Source organism: Condylura cristata, unplaced genomic scaffold (genome assembly GCF_000260355.1).
Source record: "Condylura cristata isolate star-nosed mole 26May11 unplaced genomic scaffold, ConCri1.0 scaffold00031, whole genome shotgun sequence".
In the NCBI taxonomy this organism is placed as follows: domain Eukaryota; kingdom Metazoa; phylum Chordata; class Mammalia; order Eulipotyphla; family Talpidae; genus Condylura; species Condylura cristata.
The window spans coordinates 15,908,762-15,929,298 of NW_004567132.1; the positions used below are offsets into that span (position 1 = coordinate 15,908,762).

At 43.8% G+C, this 20,537-nt stretch overlaps 1 protein-coding gene and 1 pseudogene across 4 annotated transcripts in view; one reads left to right on the forward strand and one right to left on the reverse strand.

The window, feature by feature from the left end:
- Window positions 1–20,537, reverse strand: part of EXOC6B (exocyst complex component 6B) — a 525,152-nt gene that overhangs the window by 491,133 nt on the left and 13,482 nt on the right. For 2 of the 4 annotated variants that reach the window (XM_012731527.1, XM_012731526.1), the window contains exon 1: window positions 2,976–3,161. The exons of 1 other annotated variant lie outside the window; for it this stretch is intronic. In XM_012731527.1, the coding sequence (XP_012586981.1) occupies window positions 2,976–3,088 (113 nt within the window). In that variant the 5' untranslated portion in view covers window positions 3,089–3,161. Of the gene's footprint in view, window positions 1–2,975; window positions 3,209–20,537 lie in introns of those variants that run through there. One more of the 4 variants, XM_004691518.1, reaches the window with a different exon arrangement.
- Window positions 4,568–9,980, forward strand: LOC101630694 (annotated as a pseudogene).

The following is a 20,537-nucleotide window of genomic DNA, read 5'->3' on the forward strand; positions in this document are numbered from 1 at the left end:
AAGTGACTGTAGCTCAGACAAAAAGGAATAAGGTTGGAAGAATATTTGCTATTATAACAGAGAACGAAAACAAGTGATGATACACAAGCAAAGTGGCAAAGGGAAGAGTGAGATTAGGCAGTGTAGCTAAATGGACTTTTGTGAAAAGTAGGAATTTTAGAGGTGAGTATATGCATATATGCTATCAATTTGCTGTTTTTCTTTGTTCATTAGTTCCTCTTCACTTACTAAACCTATCTCAGGAACAATTAAGAAACTGCTGCCTTAAAACTATTACCTCAACAGATGGAAGAAACAGGAAAAACTATGAAAAGGTGGTAGAGGAGTCAGAGATTTACAGTTGAGGGTTGGTCTGTTAGGGAAAAGATCCTACTGCCTTAATCAAACCTGATAAATGACTGTGCAGGAAGTATAGAAGATAATGATGGAGGTGCACTCATGGTTATGCATGGGATCTGAAACAAGTCTGTGCCTGCTGCTGCCTCATTCTGAATGGGAGAAAGAAAAAAAGTGAGCTCACACCCTATGAATATGGGCAGAGATGAGTTAGATTAAAGACAAAGACAGGGGACAATATAGGACACTCAAATGACTGAGCTGTAGGTCTGATAGTAACACTTAGGGTTATCTACCAAAGACAGGAGAAAACAAAAAGTGAAAAGCCCCAGTAATAACAAAGGGAGTCAGGAAAGCATCTAAAATTGGTGGGACAGTAAAGTGGTTCTTACCATTCTTTTTTCCAGTGGCCCCTTAGGGCAAAAGAATCCTAAACCCTATACGCCCACAAAATCTCACTTTCCAGTGACATAAGAACTCAGTGATAAAAATGAGGCAAGTTTTAAAGAAAACAGGTAACATTTTAACCATAATGCATATCAGTAGTCTCTCCTGGATCCCCAGTTTTACAGTCCCATATGCCCTGTCAACCAGGGTCCAAAAAATACTGTAACTTTTACTACAATATATTTTTTAATTGTCCTATTTTATTATGTCATTATTGTTTCTCTTGCTGTGTCTAATTTAAAAATAATATCTGAGGTATGTATGTATGTAGAGGGCAAAACATAGTTAATATATAGGATTTGGTATTATCTGAGATTTCAAGTGTCCACCAGGAGTCTTGGAAGGTATCCTCTGCAAATAAAAAGGGATAACTCTGCATTCTTCTATCATGATGCTAGAAAATTCAGTCAATACAAATATGCTCAACAATTTAGTGGCTAGTTAAATCATAAATCCCGACAAACCAAATTAATAATATTGAAGTTAGTTTCATATCAGTAAAAATGACATCAGTTCAAAACCACAACCAACCCAAGGCACACTGGTGCTTCTCATAAGGAATCCTTCCTTAAAACTCTGGAAATCACAAATATTCCAGTGGACCTTGGCTTGGCCGCTCAATTGCAGTTCAGCAGGCAAATTTCCTAGCAGATACTGAAACAGCATCTTCAGTGATTCTAGTAACATTTTGTTTTATAAAAACCAAATATTAATTGCCATTAACACACTCAGAATATCAACTAGTAATCTTTAGTTTTTAGAAAAGATGATGAAATAAGAATCATTCATTCATCCTCAGAGTTCAAGAAAAGGGGGAAAGAGAAGAGCGTAATAAGAGTCATAACCACAATGTAAATTAAGGGATAAAAGTCAAACTACCAGAGATGGCTGTGTCCAGGGCTGGCACTGGGAGACTGATGCTAACAATGAGCCCTAGAGAAGGAAGCTATAAAGGTATAGATGAGGAAGAAAGTGTCCAGCCTATCCTTGAACCATTCCTTCATGTGGCAACTCTCCCCAGCAGTGAACAGGCAGTGATTAATAAGTCTTTTCTAAAGGAAGGAGCAGCGATCCTATGCACTACAAAGTAGGTAAGATAATTATCTATCGATTGGTTGCATAGAGATCAGAAGGTACCAACAAGAAAGAAAAAGATGAATTAGTTCGAGGACACTAATAAACTGAGAGGAAAGGCAAAAGTAGCTGAAACTGGGGTTAGTGAGTAAGTAACAGGAAGTATGGGCATCTCCTAATCCCCAGATGAAGCAGGACAACAAAAGTTAAGAAACCAAACTCCAGATCCATACTGCCTAAGTAGGAATCTTTATTTTCTCTTCGCTGTATCTGTGACCTTGGGCAAGTCCCTTAACCTCTCTTTGCCTGATGCTGTTAAACGACTTATCTGACAGGATTGTTTTTCTGTGAATAAATTACAATCGTTAACTCCCGTGTTAAATGCCTTGTACTGTACATCGTGAGTGTGCCTAAGTTTTGTTGAGGTAGGTGGGCGTTTGTTTTGACATCTCCGGATAAAATGGACATGTGTGAGTTAAAGTAATAGGCTGGGAAACAGGAGGGGACATAACTTTTCCTTAGCAATGAGACTACTATGAGCCTGCAACTTTAGAGACAGGTCATCTTCCTGACAGGGTTTAAGTGAGCACCCGCTCCCAGGACAGGGGTGCGGGTCAGAGAGGATACTTCCTTCCTTCCAGGCCTACGATTTTCAGGAACTTGTTCCCAGAAAGTGGCTGTGGTTTCAGGAAGACAATAACTTAATTCCGAGGAGCACACCGTGGAGTAAAACCCTGTATCGTCTCGGCAGTACCATGTTCTGGGCAGTACCGCGTTTGAGTTGGAGAGAGAAGGTGATGTCCTCCAGGGAAGGTCCAGGAGCCACCAGCTGACGGGCGCGCTCCAGTCGCCTGGCGCTGGGGCTGCCTGGCCCCGAGGGAGGCAGGAGGAGCCTCCAAGAATAACCGGGTGGTGGGCGCCGGCGATCGGCAGGGACCCCCACGTCAGAGCTGCGGAGAAAGACCTGCCTCGCCGAGGGAGGAGCTCGCTCGCCGGGATCTCCGAAGGGAGAGGCCAGTGCTGACCCTGCGGGGGCTAGCCGAACACCCTGCCCGCGAGGAACCTGATCCCCAGTCCCGCCCGTGCCCGCCCGTCGCTGGCCCCGGTACCGGGGTTACCTGAGCGTGGGCCCGATGCAGGCCGTGTCTGTGCTCTCAATCTCTCGTAGGATCCGCTCGTGCTCCGCAGCTGTCTCCAGGCTTTCCGCCTCCGCCATCTTACCCCGCTCCATAGACTGGGGGAGCCCAGCAGCGCGTCCCCGCCTTCGGCTCGGCTCACCTTTCTCTCCTCTCTCACCCCAGGATCCCCAGTCACCCCAGTCTCCGGCTACCCGCAGGACGGCCCCTCCCTCATACTCGACACGCCCCCTTACGTCACTGCGTCCGCCGATGTCCCGCGCAATGCCCGCTGGGATTTGTAGTTCTCTGGGCAACGTGAGGTTGGGTTTGGCACCTTTATTCGCCCCATTATAAGCCAGGAACAGTTAACGACACTGCATATGCAGTGGTGATCAAGTCAGCAGTGGCACTAATCAGCTATGAAGTCTTAAGATGCTTGTCACCAAGAGCGGAAGGTCCTATAGTTGCGTATTATAAGAAAGGACTGACTAGGTTTCAAAGGACCACAATCTTACTACTTACTTGGGCCAGGAGGTAGAGGGAAGTGGGTGAGACAAAAAGGGACTGTAAGCCAGTTCCAAACTTCGAATTCAGGGATCATTTCTGGCTGCAAATGATTCATAAAGAGTCTGGTCCTGGAAGTTTAAAAGGTGTGACTGGAAGGTGTGAGGACTCCTCAGAAAGCCAGCAAGACTTCATTTGCACTATGTGAAGAGAAGTTATCATAAGAAATGAGGTTAGCAAGATATCTTAAGAAGAGATACTGAGCCTAGAAATTTCTAGTTTATTCTAATGGCTCCAATCGTCCAACAACCAAATACATCAGAAGTTCCTGGAAACATTTATTAAGTAGAGGTTAAAAGTCCTACAGTGCACAACCACTATGGAAAACTGTTTGGAGGTTCCTCAAATTGCTATACATGGAGCTTCCATATGACCCAGCAATCCCACTCCTAGGTATCTACACAAAAGGCACAAAAACACTGATTCAAAAAGATACTTGCACCCCCATGTTTATTGCTGCATTATTTACAATTGGAAAGACATGTAAACAACCCAAATGCCCCAAAATGGATGACTGGATTAAAAAGATGTGGTACATATACACAATGGAATATTACTCAGCAACAAAAATAAATAAATAAACACATGCCTTTTGCAGCAACATGGATGGAACTGGAAAAGATCATGCTTAGTGAAATGAGCCAGAAAGAAAAGGGAAAATACTGGATGTTTCTCTCATAGCAGGAGTATAAAGGACTAGGGGAGAAAATAATAATAATAATGAACAGCTACATACCAGAGACATTTTACGGGGGGGTGGAATGGGAAATGGGATCAAAAACAGTGGGGGGAGGGAAATGTACTGGACTATGGTTATGGCACATGGGTGATTTGGTGATGGAACATCCACAGGGATTACAACTGAGATGGAAAAAGGCACAAAATGATGTAAAAATAAACTATTATATTATTTTTTTAAAAAAAAGTCCTACAGCTAGACATTTGGTTCATACATTTGCATTTCACAACATACACATATTAAAATTTTAAATCATATGTATTGATCATATTGATTTTTACATAACACAATGAAAGGGAATCCACTAGCGGTCTTTAAGAAGATTGGTGATGCAGTCAGTGAGAACCTAGGCACTAGGAAACTTGATCAAATGTGCAAGACAGGCAAAGACAGAAAATTTGAAGACAGGGAGAGGTTATACAAAAGTTTAAGGGCTAAACAGGGAGGTAACAATGAAAAAAAGAATGAGAAAATATTGTAAAAGCAATCTTCACATGATTTACTAGATCTAGGTAAGGAGAACCCTTAATGTTACTTACTTCAAGGTTTAGAACACAAAAAGTATGACAATGGTGTTGCCATCGACCAAAAAAAGCATGTGACAAACAAACTGGAAGTTAAGGTAAAATTTGTGTGCCGGCCCTCCCTGCTGGCGCAGCGGGTTAAAGCACAGCACTGAGAATCTAAAGCTGCTTCTGCATGAGTTTGATTCCCGCCTGCCCCCGAGGTGACCACATGGTGTGGCAGACCTCTCCTGACCCACCTGCTGCTCCCCTCAGCAGTGTACTTCCTCAATATGCCTGTTCTGCTCCCCACTCTGTCTCTGGTGAAGCCTTTCACCGCCCCCTGAGCCTCTGGCCTGTACCCCAGTTCTGTATGCACAAATAAATAAATCTTTAAAATTTAAAAAAATTTGTGTGCCACTTCCTTTCCATAGATTGTTACACCATCGTTAAAAAGAAAGTGAAAGACTATATTTGATATGAAACTACCTTCAACTTTCAATGTTGAGTGGGGGAAAAAATATGGTATGAACCATATAGAGAGTAGGTTTCTATTCATTTTTTAAAAAGCAAACTTTTCATATACTTGCATATGTGTGTGTGTGTGTTATACATAATATTACTTAGCTAGAATATTTCTGAAAGTTTACGCAGGAAACTGTTAACAGTAGTAGCAGCCAGGAAAGGCATTGGAAGAAAAACACTGGTGGAGAAAGGTGCTTTTTGATTAATTATATATTTCTTGCTTTTTTGACATTATTCCTTGTGTATGTAATTATATTTTCCATAAAAATAGTAGTCATAAATTAAAAATACATTTTAAAAATAAACAAATAGGAAAATGGGTTACAAGTCCCTGTTTGCCAGGAACTAAGCAAGTTGCTAAACCTGTCCTTTTCTAGATAATCTTTGGCTGTTCTCATTTTATTTTATTACTCATGCTTAAACAATTCCAGACAGATGTAGGAAGTGTAAGAAGAGTAGAGAGGTTTTCACATTTCTGAACCTCTCTTGAAATATGGGGCAGAGGGTCTCTTTAGGCACCCATCTTAGTATCTTACTAAGCAAAACCATTTTGTCCATCACAGAAAGCAGAGTAGGTATGTAGAAGACATATATAGTAGTGGTTAAACTTGCTTCTGCTACTGTTATCAGTCTTTTTGAGCCCCCACAAAAACCAGAGGTCTCAGATCTTACAAATAAGAGTGAGTCGAGAGGAGTGATTTAAGAAAGTTCCAGTGAAGGTGGCCTGCTTAATGTTAATGTCCTCTGGCTGAGAAAGTGTTGAATGACCAACAAAGCACTGGACTAAGAATCAGGGGGCCTGTGATTCAATTCTAGCATTAATAGTTAAAGTATATTGAATACTTCCTGTATGGCAGGCACAAGTCACAAAGTAAGCATTTCACATATACTACTAAATCCATACAACAATCCTGTCAGTAAATATTATATTCCCTATTTTACAGATGAGAAACTTGAGAGATTAGGTAACACAAAAAGTCTCAGACAAGCCAGTAAACGATGAAGCTGGTATTCAAATCCAGGTCAATCTGATTCCAACGTCCATTTCCTGAACACTGAGCCACAGCATGCCACCTACCCTTCCATTATCATGAGTTTATTGTGTGAGCTTATGCAAATCACTCTGCCTCTCTTCACCTCTGCCATGTTAGTATAATGGGTTGTGTCATTGCTCAGACCTCTCCCTAAGCACCTGAAGATTTCTTCACAGAACCATCTCTTTCCACTTACTTTAAATGAACTGCTTTTCTTTTCTCTTGCATCAGTAGATCTATAGCATTAACATTTTCACTCCTCTCTACTGCTACTTGTGTATCTTCTTTATAGAAATGTCTATTAAGACCTTTTGCTGACATTCCAGTTGCTTTGTTGTTGTTGTCGAATTGTAAGTTCTTTATACATTCTGGGCATATTACTCAGACAGATCAGATTATTTGCAAATATTTTCTCATCAGACAGATTGCTTGCAAGTATTTTCTCCCGTTCTGTTGGTTGTCTTTTCACTTTCAAGATAGTGTTTTTTGAAAAGCAAAAGTTTTTACTTTCAGTGAAGTAAAATGTATATGTTTCTTCTTTTGCTATACTTTTGATTTCATACTTACATACCGTCACTTAGCCCAGGGTAATGAGTACTTATCCTGTTGTGTTTGTATCTAAGAGTTTTGCAGTAGTTGCTCTTATATTTAGGTCTGGATCCATTTTGAATTAACTTTCAGAAGTGGTGTGAACCAGGACTCCAATGTCCTTTTTTAAAAATATTTATTCATTTATGCATATAGAACTAAGTTGCAGGCCAGAGGTACAGAGCAGTGAGAGGATTCACTAGAGACAGAATAGGGAGCAGAATAGGCAGACTGACAAGATACATTGCTGTTAACATTAACAGCAGGAGAAACAGGAGAGGTGTGCTGCGCCATGTGGATCACTTCCGGGGCGGGGATCGAACTCCACTGAAGTGACAGTGGCTAGCTTGCAGTGCTGCTCCTTAACCCACATCGCAGTAAGTTTTGATATTAGTAAGGGTATGTACTACAACTTTGTTCTTATTCAAGATGGTTGGATATTCGGGGCCCCTGTATTTCCAATGGAATTTAAGAATATGCTTGTTAACTTTTGGGTGGGAATGGGAGGAAGCTGACTAGGCTTTTTATTGGGATTTTTGTTAACCAGTAGTCCATTTGGGGGAGGATTGCTATGTTAACAACATTAATATTCTGATCCATAAGCATAGACTATGTTTAAATTATTTAGTTCTTTCTAAAATTATTTAAGCAATGTTTTGTAATGTTTGCTAATAATTAACTTTATTTAATTTTATTTTTTAATTAACTTATTATTAAGTAGTTTATTACTTTTGATTGAAGTATTTTGCTTTTTGTGAGGTTTCTTTGAAGGGGCTAGTGAGTCTAGCTAAGTTTTTCAATGCTACTGATCTTTTCAAAGAATCAACTTTTGTTTTATTCATTATCTCAATTATTTTCTATTCTTTATTTCTTCTCTAATCTTTATTATTTCTTCCTTCTGTTTTAGGTTCGGTTTGCTCTTTTTCTAGTTTCTCAAGATATAAGAATAGGTCATTGGTTTAAGAATTTTCCTCTTTTTAAATTTAGGCACTTGTAGGTATAAATTGCCCATTTAGTACTGTTTTTACAGCATGCCATCAGTGCTGTGCTTTCATTTCTATTCATTTCAAAATATTTTCTAATTTCCTTTTGATTTTTTTGACCCACTGTATTAAGAATATGTTGTTAAAGTTTCATATGTTTGTGAATTTCCAAATTTCCTTCTGTTACTGATTTCTACTTGAATTCCATTATGGTACAAAAAGTATTTTGTATTATTATTAATCCTTTAGAATGTTTTGATCTGGTCTATCATTCCATGTGCACCTGAGAAGACTGTGTGTTCTATCGTTGCTCAAGTCTTCTCTTCCCTTGTTCTTAGTTGTTCTCTCCAGTACTGAAGGTGGGTTAATGAAGTATACACCTATGACTGTTGAATAACATTCACTCTCAAATGTCTTCATGTACTTTAAACTCAATTTGTTCAAAACCCGTTTTCTCAAATCCATGTCAGTTGTTCACTCCATCTGGAACAACATACTCATTCTTCAAGATTAACTCCAGAGTCACCCTGTCCCCTGGCGAGTCTTTGCTGTATGATTTCATTCCTCCATTTGGGTTCTCAGCCTCCTGTGTATATGTATGCCCCAAGAGTTTCCACATGATTTTACCACTATCTTCCCCTCAGGATAGCTTAATCTCTTACAACTAAGTAATTGAGACACTTTAAAATCCTGACTCTACCAGTTTCTAGCTGTGTGGTTAAGAAATTATTCGTTTTTCTATGCTTCAGTTTCCTTTCCCATAATATGGGGGAAATAACAGCACCCACCTCATAGAACTAAACTGAATTAATAGGCATGAAGTACATGAACTGGGTGTTAACATCACTATTACTATTCACTGTTACCCTGGTATTTTTTTTATTTATGCATACAGAACTGGGGTACAGGCCACAGGTGCAGGGGCGGTGAGAGGATTCACCAGAGACAGGGCGGGGAGACAACAGACAGACTGTCAAAGTACACTGCTGAGGGGAGCAGCAGGCGGTTCAGAAGAGGTCTGCCTCGTCATGTGGGGTCACCTCCAGGGCAGGCGGAGATCGAACTCATGCTGGAGTAGCTTTAGCTTCTTAGTGCTATGCTGTGCCAGCAGGGAAAGTCCTACCCTGTATTTTAACAAATATTTTAATCTGGAATTGATGACACTTAGTTCATGTAGTTTGAGCTGAAATGACTTGAACTTAATTTACTGTCCCTTTTTTCAGACTTTGCCTCTGTTATTCTGTGCCTTCTATGTGGTATACTCGTCCCTTACGTTTCCCTTGATGTCCTGGTAAAATCATTCAAAATCCAGCTTGTGTGCCTTCCTCTGTGGAGAGAAATCTTGCTTAGTACAGCCAGTTGATCAATGTGTCCTTTGTCAACGTCTCTATCTACATCACTCTGTGCTGTCCCAATCACACTGTGTGACCTAACTAGTGGCAATTATACCAGCTACCATTTATTAACCTGCTGAGTTCCAAAAACATAATGTCATTTCTTTCTTTTAATCTTCACAGTCATCCTCTGGCCACGTACGCCCCCGTCATCTCTGCTGAGAAAGCCTACCATGAACAGCTTTCTGTAGCAGAGATCACCAATGCGTGCTTTGAGCTGGCCAAACAGATGGTGAAGTGTGACCCTCGCCATGGTAAATACATGGCTTGCTGCCTATTGTACCGTGGCAATGTGGTTCCCAAAGACGTCAATGCTGCCATTGCCTCCATCAAGACCAAGCGTACCATCCAGTTTGTGGACTGGTGCCCTACTGGTTTCAAAGTGGGCATCAACTACCAGCCTCCCATGGTGGTCCCCGGGGGAGACCTGGCCAAGGTTCAGTGGGCTATGTGAATGCTGAGCAACACCACAGCCATCGCTGAGGCCTGGGCCCGCCTGAACCACAAGTTTGACCTGATGTACGCCAAATGGGCCTTGTCCACTGGTACGTGGGGAAAGGCATGGAGGAAGGGGAGTTTTCTGAGGCCAGATAGGAAATGGCCACCCTGGAGAAGGATTATGAGGAGGTTAGAGCAGACAGTGCTGATGGGGAGGATGAGGGCAAAGAGTATTAACCTGTCTGCTGCTGTTGTACACTCCAGTGTCCAGGAATGTTTCCACTCTGTGCAGTTTTGCACTGTGGCCTGGCCTACCAATAAAGCGATGTTTCCATTAAAAAAAAAAACTTATCATTATTTTATTGAGAGGGAATAAATGATGCCTTGTGATTAAATAAATAAAGGTCTTTAAATAAAAGTCAACTTTGCAAGTCATTTAACAATTGGATGACAGACTGAGGTTAGAATCCAGGCCTAACCTCAAAGCTCATACACCTTCTTTAATTACTTTTCACTAGTATGACATTTTGCTCTGTCCACCTATTCCATGAGCTTCATGCGGTCAGGGGCCTTGCCTAGGAGTCAGCTCTCTTAGAGGGAGAAATACATCTCCCTAAGATATAAAGCTTCCTGGGTGCAGGGCATCCATGCACCTTCTTTCTATTTCTCCAGAGCTGATTTAAGATTCTATGTTGGCAGAAGGATAAAGGAAAAGAAGAATAATTGAACAGCAGATGAAAGCAGCTCAGCCCCCAGGGCCCTCTTGGCCATGTTTGCTGCTCTAGCATCTTTGGGGGCTGTGAAGAGCTCTCCCTGGAGTCTGAGCTCACTGGGTCCCCTGGGTGGTGATGTCAGCCTTCTGCTCTGCCAGGCCGCTGAGGCCACAATCACTTTGACATCACCCTCGTCTCCATGGGACTTAGTAAGGAACTCAGACCTTGTCTACATGCCCCTCTTGAGGCAGCTTCTATAACAAAGTTTCTGGGGCCTTTTCTTTGCCCAGAGATCTCTTGCCCTGTGTGGGCAAGTTTCCTTGTTTGCATTCACCCTAACTTACCTGTCCCCTAAAATTATAAGTTTCACTCAGTACTTTGCTCTGTATATAAAATACCTGGAATCTCTGACACACCAATATACACAATCACAGGGGATTACCAAAAAAAAAAAAAAAAATTCCCCAGTGATTCTGTCAGACTGGAAAAGGAAGAAGCAGAGCCAGAGGAAATTAGGACAACTTGTCAACTTTTCCAAGAGCTGACTGTCACAGGGTTGCTCCACTTGAAAGTGACTAGAAACTTGAAAGGGCTTCAACCCTGTACTTTTTGGTTTTTAACTTGCCAGTGTTTGTTAGCTCCAAGGAAGCCATATCCACAGTGGGTTCTCTCCCTTCCTTCACAACTCTTAGCTTAGTTCAATTCAGTGAGTAATCATCAAAGACCCAGCCATGTACCTGAATACCTGGCACTATGAGAAATGGTTTAAAGCAAAAATCAGACTGGCCACCTCTGCTTAAAGTTCCCACATGGCCACCACTACACTTGGAACAAAATGCAAACTTCAAACAATAGCCTCATATATCTTCCCCCCAACAATCCCCAGCTTCACCTCACACCTCTCTGCCTGTGTTCACTCCACCAGCCACATCCGCTGCCTTTCAGTCCCTCCAACACACCAAGATCTTGACCACTTGAGGCCTTTGTCACTTATATTTACGTGGAGAACTGCAGGGTGAGTCAGAGTCAGTCAGTCTCAGGCTGGCTCAGTGAGTTACTCCTCAGAGACAGTAACAAACACTGTGACTGACAACATGTTTAGTGTTTGGTGTTTGGAGTATTAAAAGCCCAAATTGGAAAGCACTGTCAGGTCTGGCTTTACAGAAGGCGGCATCATGCCCAGAACTCGGGTGTGGTGGCGCAGAGGCACTGAGGCACGGCCTGTGCTGGCCCCCAGCTGCTCACACTGTGACAGCACTGGCTTCAGGGCCCCTGAGCTCATTAAACAGCTAAAATGAAGAGCCTGGTTCTTTCCTTCAGAGTGCTCTTCCCAATTTATGTTTATGTTTACATTTCTGTACTTCTTTCTCCTTCTCTAGGCTGTATATCACAGGGGCAAGGACAGCCCTGTTTAATGTATTCCCAATACCTAGACCACTGCCTGGCATATTGTAGTGGATGCCTAACTCAGCACATCCTCCAATAACATCATTTCACTCAGTGTCATTTTGTTGTAACATTAATGAGAGGAATAAAAATAGATTCCTGGCTAAGGCCACTGTCTGCATGGAGGTGGCATGTCCTCCCCACATCTGTGTAGGTTTTCTCTGGGTGCTCCAGTTTCCTCCCACAGCTCAAAGATGAGCGTGTTAGGTTCACTGGTGTGTTTCAACTGTCCCCTGTGAAGAAGTGTGGGTGGAAAAGAGAAAAGGCCCAGTGTTGACTGTCTTGGGTCTTCGAAATTGTCATACAAATCTGGTTTTTAACTCTGAATAAGATGGGTGAGCTGGAGGCTTTTGAGCCAAGGGATCAGGATCTCACTTAGATGTTAAAAGTTACTCTGGGTAGAACAGGTTAAAGCACCACATTATGAAGTTCTCCAAAGCCAATGCAAAAACGAGTTCAATCCCCAGCCAGGGAGCTGACCCACATGGCACGACAGACCTCTCCTGACCCACCTGCTGCTCCCCTCAGCAGTGTACTTTGTCAATCTGCCTGTTCTGTTCCCCCCTCTGTCTCTGGTGAATCCTCTCACCCACCACAACTCTGGCCTGTACCCCAGTTCTGTATGCATAATTAAATCTTTAAACAAAAACAAAAGTTACTCTGACTCCGTGGAGAATGGGCTCTAGGACCAGTAGAAGGAAAAGGAGCTTCGTTAGGCTCTTGTGATGTCCACGTAGGAAAGGGCGATGGCTCGGCCTCAGTGGTCATCTCAACACAGAGGTATGAGAAGTGCCTGCATTTGACAGCACAGCTGGTAACTGTGCTGATGGGCTAGACATGACTGGCTGTGCAACAGGAGGAATGGGTTTTCTGTGCAATGGCTCTGTAGAAGTCTCAGCCTCAAGGAAGGCCAGCCAGAGAGGGTAAGAAGCTAGTCCTCTAACATTCAGGGCCCACAGCAAGGGGTCCTTTTGCTGAGAGCTGGCTGTCAGGCAGCAAGCTCAGCTTACTTCCACAGTGCTTACTGAACATCCAGGAAAATCAGGCATCACCCCCACTGTCACCCCCAAGCCCCACTTCCACCACATCTCTCATTCCCTGAGAGAGAAAACAGGGCAAGGTCAGGAATTCCACTGCCTAAGTGGACACCCTCAGGAAGTGCAATGCCATTCTCTGAATGCCAGTCTTTCCTTTTGACTGAGGGAAAGGAGAAGAACAGCATGGGCCAGTCCTACCCACCCACCTTTCATGTGGGGTGTCAGCTGTTGCAGGGTGGGGCTAGTTTCACCCCCTTAATGTAATTTCTGGAAGAGCAATCTGGTTAAAATTCTTGGCAACTTTCTTTACATGCCTGGGGAACTTAACAATTTGTAGGGCTTTTGTTTGTTTGTTTTTTGTTTTTTTTTGAGGGGAGGGGGTAGTTTCCTTGACTTTGGCCCTAGCTACCATTTCTAGACAATAGAAAAGTACCCCCACCCCCCAGCTTCCTGTGCCAATGTTAAGGCTGAGGCGCCCCTGACCAAGCTGCCACATGAAAACAGTTCCCTCATGGAGGCTAGGAGGTCCAGAAGATTGTCTCCCATGCCTCAGGTACTGAGAATCACTGCCTAGAACCTGGAAACCAACAAATTATTACCATTCTCTACCTTTTTTTTTTTTAAACATTTACTTATTTATGCATTCAGAACTGGGGTATAGGCCAAAGGTGCAGGGGCGGTGAGAAGATTCACCAGAGGCAGAGTGGGGAGCAGAGCAGGCAGACTGACAAGCACATGCTGAGGGGAGCAGCAGGCAGGTCAGGAGAGGTCTGCAGTGCCATGTGGATCACCCCAGAGCAGGGATCGAACTAGTGCTAAATTGGCTTTAGCTTCCTAGTGCTGTGCTTTAACCTGCTGTGCCACTAGGGAGGGCCCCCATTCTCTACCTTTTAATTTGTGGAAATGGTAATTTTTAGTATCTAAAAGTTTGGGAAGGATTTCTTTTTTTTTTTTTTTACAAAAGTATCTTCTTAAAAGAATTCACAGAAAAGAGTTTCAGAAACAAATAAAAAGATGCTCAGCCCTATCCATAATAAGAGAAGTAAAATTCAGACAAAAAAAATTTTTTTCACTTAGAATTTAACAAAAGTAACACTTTTTAAAATCTTGATTATAAACAATGTTGGGCAGGTGTGGGGAAAGGCATTTCTCACATTGCTGGTGGATATATAAGTTAGTTTGACCTCCAGGGAAAGCAATTTGGCAGTGCTGGTCTAAATGACAAGTGCCAATTGTGATTTGTCAACAGAAATCTGACAATTTCTGTTCTAGAGATTTACCCTCCAGACATCCTCTCGGTGGTATGAATGTAGATGGCACAGCATTCACACCCTGCTGTTTGTAACAGAAAAAGAGACTGCAACTCAAATGCCCGCCGACAGATAAATGGCTAGATAAATTTCGATCAACCCTTACAATGGAGTGGTAGTCAGCAGTAAGGACAATTGAAGAAGCTCTCTGTCAGCACTTGACCAAGGAGTGCCCCAAGACCCCCAAACTTGCACACTCTAAAGGGGTCTGGCCATCTATATGCACACACAAAAAAGCATACACCATACACCGTGTGAAAGAACTTTAATAGGATCAGTGTGTTATGTGTATATGAGGGGAGGGAGGAGAGAGAGAGAAGAAAGGATAACAGTTCCCCAATAAAACATCCCAAGTTACCCATCCCCTTGTGGGTAAATGTCCAGCTGGACAGGGCTCCTGCAAAGCCCCAAAAGCTGTTCACAAATCTAGGGCACCTTTGGGTGGGGAACCACAGGAAGGGGATTAAAGGGACCAGGCGAGTCTGAGATGAAAAGAGTAAAATCTAGGTAGAAATCAAGGTAACGGCTGCCATTGTCAGTCCCCACCCCAATCCCTGTTCTCTCACCCATGTGTCTTTCCAAGGCCCCTAAGTCCCCGGGCAAGTCTAAATCTGGGAATCAGGGAGGCCCTCCATCTCTGTGTGTACCCCCTGGTCTCTGAGGCACCCCCTTGCCTTCTGTGAACTGTAGCTTCACCAGGAGTGCAAGGAACACGGGCTTCTTCTTTTTAAGGAGATGTCTCTGTCACGTGTATAGTGAATCAGTAACCTTTTAATAAACTTTTAATTTTGGAAAAGATATAGAGAAAAATTGTGAAAATAAAGAGTCCCTGTATACCTTTCTATCCAGTTTCAATTTCACACAAGGTTGTCATCTTACACGATACATTTCCAAACCTAATAGACCAATATTGGGACATTTCTGCTAACTGCAGCCTGCTTTCAGCTTGCCCTGGGTTTTTCCACTAACGTTCTCTTTCTGCTCCAGGATCCAACCCAGGACATCACACTGTATTTAATCATCATGTCTCATGGTTTTGTCCCATCATAGTGAGAGTTTTTCAGACTTTCCTTGTTTTTTGTGACCTTACTGGTTTTGAGTGATACTGGTCAGCTACTTCACTGGCTTCCACTCAGTTTGGATTCACCTGACAAGTTGATGTTTTTCTCCTGACCAGACCAAGGTTGTAAGTTTCCAGAAAGAATACCACAAAGGTAGAGTGGCTTCTCTCTACATCACAGAAGGGAACATATAAATCTGCACATCACCGCTGGTGACACTGGCCTCGAATTCATGGTGAAGGCAGTCTTGGCCAGTAATGTTGTTCCCCGTCCTGACTCTATTCTTTGGCATTAAGTCACCAAATCAAGTCCACTCTCACACATGAAAGGGGAAGTAAGCTCTACCTCCTAGAACAGGGAATATCTACATACATTTAATAAAATTCTTGGGAAAGGAAGACTCTCCACTCCCATTTATTTATTCTAACATTTTTATCAGTATGCACACATGTGTATTTATTTTTTTATTTTGGGCCATAATGCAACACTGTTATTTTATTGTCCAAACTGTTCTGGCTTTGACCATTGGGAGGTCCTTCAGGTGGTTCCTGTATCCTTTCCATATGCTCCATCCTGTCATTTTTCAGGAACTTCCTTGCTTTTGATTCTGTTGCGGGAAGCCAGTGGCCACCTCCCTTTCTCTGCACCTGGCTCCTTCTTCCGTGGCCTCTGGCACTTCCTTCCCTTCAACTTGTCACCTCCCTACCTCTTCCCTGGGGCTGGGCCAAACCGGCCAGTAGTGGAGGACTGAAGATAGAGGACACCACATCTTGGCTGCATATTACCAAGACAACCAAGAGGCCCGGGCAGGAAAGCCCAGGGGTCCTGTTCCCAAACCTCCCTCCACCCGAGGTGCACTGGGCCCTCCAGGCCTGGAGGTGGGGGCCTCCGTCTCTCACATGACTGCCGTCACCATGGCACTCTGGCACAGCTTCTCTGAGGACAGGGACGCAGGGAGCCAGATCTACAGGGGAGTGGCTGGCTAGCTTTCCTCCAGGCTCTCCGAGAGGCCTGGCCAGATGAAGTCTCCACCGTTGCCCTGGCCTTGGGCTCTCACTCTTCTTCACATAGTGTTTATCTCCTTTCCCACTCTGTCTGAGCTCTGAGATGACTGGCAGAGGGCGTGTGGCATGGCTCGTGCCCATGCATCTGCGCGAGGATGAGTGTGAAGTGCGTGTGCAGGCCAGCACGAAGAAGGCGAGTGTGGCACAGGAAAAGCAACTTCTCCCGGTGTTCTATGCCCGTCTTTCTCTCCTCACCCCCAGCTTCTAGACTGACTTCTCTCCACCTCTACTGCCACCACCCTCTCCTCGGTATGGGCCTTTGTTATATCTCCCAAACATGCTTGTCCTGCTCCAACTCAGTTTACAGACCAATTACCTCTTAAACACAAATCAGATCATATCACTAACCTGTTTCAACCCCTTGAAGAGTTCTCCATTACAGTCGTGATAAAAAAGACCAAAATTTTTAACTCCATGTACCCTTGACTTTACCCTCCACCTCTCCTTCTTCACTATCCAAGTTCAAGTCCCCCCAGCTCAGCTTCCCTCCACTGCAATCCCCATGTGTTCACTGCCAGCCCCCTCCTCCTTCACCCCTACTAGGTGGTCTATTAAACAAATGTAACACTTTATTTCCTCCACTATCAAACTTAGAGGCTTGTCAGGGGTTAGGACAACTGGGTATAAGGAGGTGGTGGTGGGAGGGGAGTGGGGACCACTGTGGTGGCTCCCCACCTTCAGCATGGGATCATGGACCCGAAGGAGCCATAGTCTATAAGAGCACCACGGGAAGAAGGAAGGGTCACTCAGCCAGGACTGCACAGAGGAGAAGACAGCAGAATTTGTTTGAAGTCAGACTACATACCCCTTCTGGCTTTCCTTCTTCCCAGGGTTACTCCCCTGCAACTCTCTGGAACCACTGACACTATATACAGCCAGACCTCATTTGCTTTCCTGGAAACGTTACAAGGCAACGCAATGTGAACTGGGTTGCCCGTCTGTGGGTCCTCACCTGCACACTTAAGATTCAAGAAATAATGAAAAATAAGCCTGCAGATTGGGGATGGGAGGAGATGAAGACAGAGGGTTCCACTCCCCAGAGCCAACTCCAAGAACCTTCCAATACCTTACCTGGTTGCCCTGCAGGCTCTGTGACAAAAGGCTCAGCCCGAATGCACATCACAAGGATACTCTGACTGGCTGTGCAGCTTCTTCAAACTTCCTGGTAAAGCATCCTTGAAACACTGAACCCATATCACTTCAAACTCATGCCAAATCTCTGAGGCAATGGTGGCCAGCACGGTCAGGTCTACAGGCCTTAGAGACCCAGGGCAGTTTTAGAATTTTTAGTCTTTCACCTGTGGATGTCCTCCCAAACCCTCAGATTTAGCTAGTTCTAGAGAGTGTATGGATTTTGCTTAAGACTAGAAGCCAAATGGGTGAGACAGCGATGAAATGGCAGCTCAGGAAACTTCCTAGGATTAGCATATCAAAATAAACACATGGTGAAACAAAGCCATTACCTTTCTGCAACACTTGGCATGGGCTGTTTCTATCAGTTATGTCTTGAATGGGACTCGGGTACAGGTGACACAGTGTGTTGGCAGCTGTGCTGTTTTCATGCAAGCCAGTGCCACATTCACTCATTTTTCAGAAGCCGGAAGCTGAATGAAGCCAAACCAGAGACCAAAGGTCTATGACAATGAGATAGTTGAAGGGTGAGAAAGGATCTGGACTTGTTATCAGGAAAGAAACTGCAGGTTCGGGGACGCCACCTTATAGCAATCATACCACAATAAGGGGTCCTGAGCTGGGTTATGCTGGGGCTCCTGGTTCCAGTCACTACCTAGGGCTGAAAAAGGCACAGGTAGGAATATGTAATACTTTATGCACCAAGAAGAGAGGGAAAGTCCTTTTCAAAAACAAGTGCAATTGTGATGACGAGACCAGTACCTTGTGGGGCCATACATACCTCTCTCAGGCTCAGTGTGGGACAAGTCACTTCAACCCTCCGTGAGCTGTCATTGAATAGTAATAATCTCGATCTCCCTTGCCTTGAGAGGTTAACTGAAATCATGACAGCTGGGCACTGAGATCCTGGTATATGAGATGTTGGTATATCTCTGGTAACTACAGATGATGCTATCATTAGATAAGGAAATTGGGCTAGTTTCTCTCTGGACACACAATTTGAATTCCTCTGAAGCCTTGGTTTATGATGTTTACATATAGTAAAATACTCATCATAAAAGTATTTCTATGTTGGGACTGGTATTTCTATGTATGAGACTATCTGGATTCAACAATTTACAATAATTCTCAGATTGAAAGAAAACATACACCCACACGTGTACACACCCAGGAAATGCACGTACATTCCACCTGGAATGTCCGACTCTGACGTGCCTCAAGGAGGCCGTGCCTGAGCTTGTCTGGGCTACTCAGGTGTGGGAACGTCAGGATTTTAAAATTTTCCTTCAGTTCTTTGGAAAGTAGGCTGGACCCTGGAAGGAAAGGTGATTATCCCTCTCTTTGTTTTTGTTTTTTTTTTTAATCTCTTCTTTTTTCCTAATTGATTTATTTCCATAGTTACTTCTTTATTCCTTTTTTTTTTTTTTACTTTTCTGTCTGTCTGAAGTTCAACATGGAATATTTATTGTATTAATTCTCTGTCAGCTGATAAAACCACTTAAAGCTATGACTTTCCATCTGAAAACAACTCTGATCATTAGCTTAGACTTGACACGTGTGTTTCCTTCTTCATTTTTTCTCTAAAAAATAAACATTGTAATCTTGATTGCTCTGTGACTATGAGTGCTTTTTAGGATAATTTCCCCACTTGCCCCTCTTTTTGTGACTGGATTTTGTTTTGTTTTGCTTTGATATATTCATTGGTTACAATGTGGCTAGAGAATGTGGTCTATCCAGATTCTCCCTTGAGGTCTTTATTAGGTTTCTTACATACAGTCAATGTTTAGTAAATAGGAATAGCGGATATACACGCACTCCACAGGCCACAGTTCCAGGCTTGGTAAACAAAATATAACATTATCAAAATATAACGTTATTTTTTTTTTTACAAACATTTGGCTCCACTTTAAGTATCTATTGTTCCTAATGGCCCCTGAAAAAAATTAGTCGCACAAACACACACTCACATAATTATTAGTCACTTGTAGGCAAATGTAGTCAACTGAGTTTTTCGGGATTTCCCAGTCAATTCTGGCTTCCCCGTCCCCGCTTCTTGCAAGGTGGTGCATCTAAGACATGGAACACCTCTGTGGCAATAAGGACGGCTGTGGCCATCACCTGAGCCTTGGCTTGCCTGAGACGTGCACCATCCTCCCCTCCCTCCTGTCACCTGCCCGACTAAGCAGGCATCAGCTCGGTGGCTGGCTTTCCACAAGTCCCAGTTTTGGCCCAGACCTCAAAACCACTTCCATTCTGCCAGCCTCTCCCAGTCTCCCGTGTGAACCTTGGCATACGCGGGTCCTCTAGTCCTTGGACAAGCTCGATGTCTCGTCAAGCTGCCATGGATTGACTTCGGCAACACTTGAGACCTCACGATTCTCCCCAGAGAACCTCCACTTTGCCAGTGTCACATCCGGCCACTGCAGCGGAGCGGGGGAAGGCTGGTTATACCCCCTCTAGGGAAGTTTCAACCCTGGAGGGCAGAGAGCAGGGCCCCTTTCCAAAAGACCTTAGCAGCAGCTGGTTCTCTGCCAACATGACGAGCCTTGAGGCAGCCTCGTCTGAATCCACCGAGTCTCCTGCGCGTTGGCGCCACCTGGTGGTGGAGTGGCAGCCGGGCCAAAGCCCTGTTGGAGTGGTGGTGCTGTGGTGCCGGCCCTGGGGCCTCACAGAATTCCCAGAAGGCTCCCTGTCTTTCCAGGATCCGCTCTGTTGGCGCCTATGTGTGTGGGTGATCTAGGGTCAGTGGTAGCGAGGACACCACCTTCCACTTCGTGGTTTCCAAAAACAGAGTGGCTTGCGTTTCCACAATCGGGCCCCCTACCACCAACAAAAAATGACTTGAATCCCCACATCAACCCTAGCAGTCCACATGAAAAGAGAAAACTGCAGAACTGCACCATATGACCATGGATTTTTGTTGAGCATTTCTGTAAACAACCATCTCCTTTATTTTGAAATGTACAATAAATTCTCGTTTACTAAAGAAGCTTGGAAAAGGTAAACAGTTGGAAAGTAAATTTGAATATAGT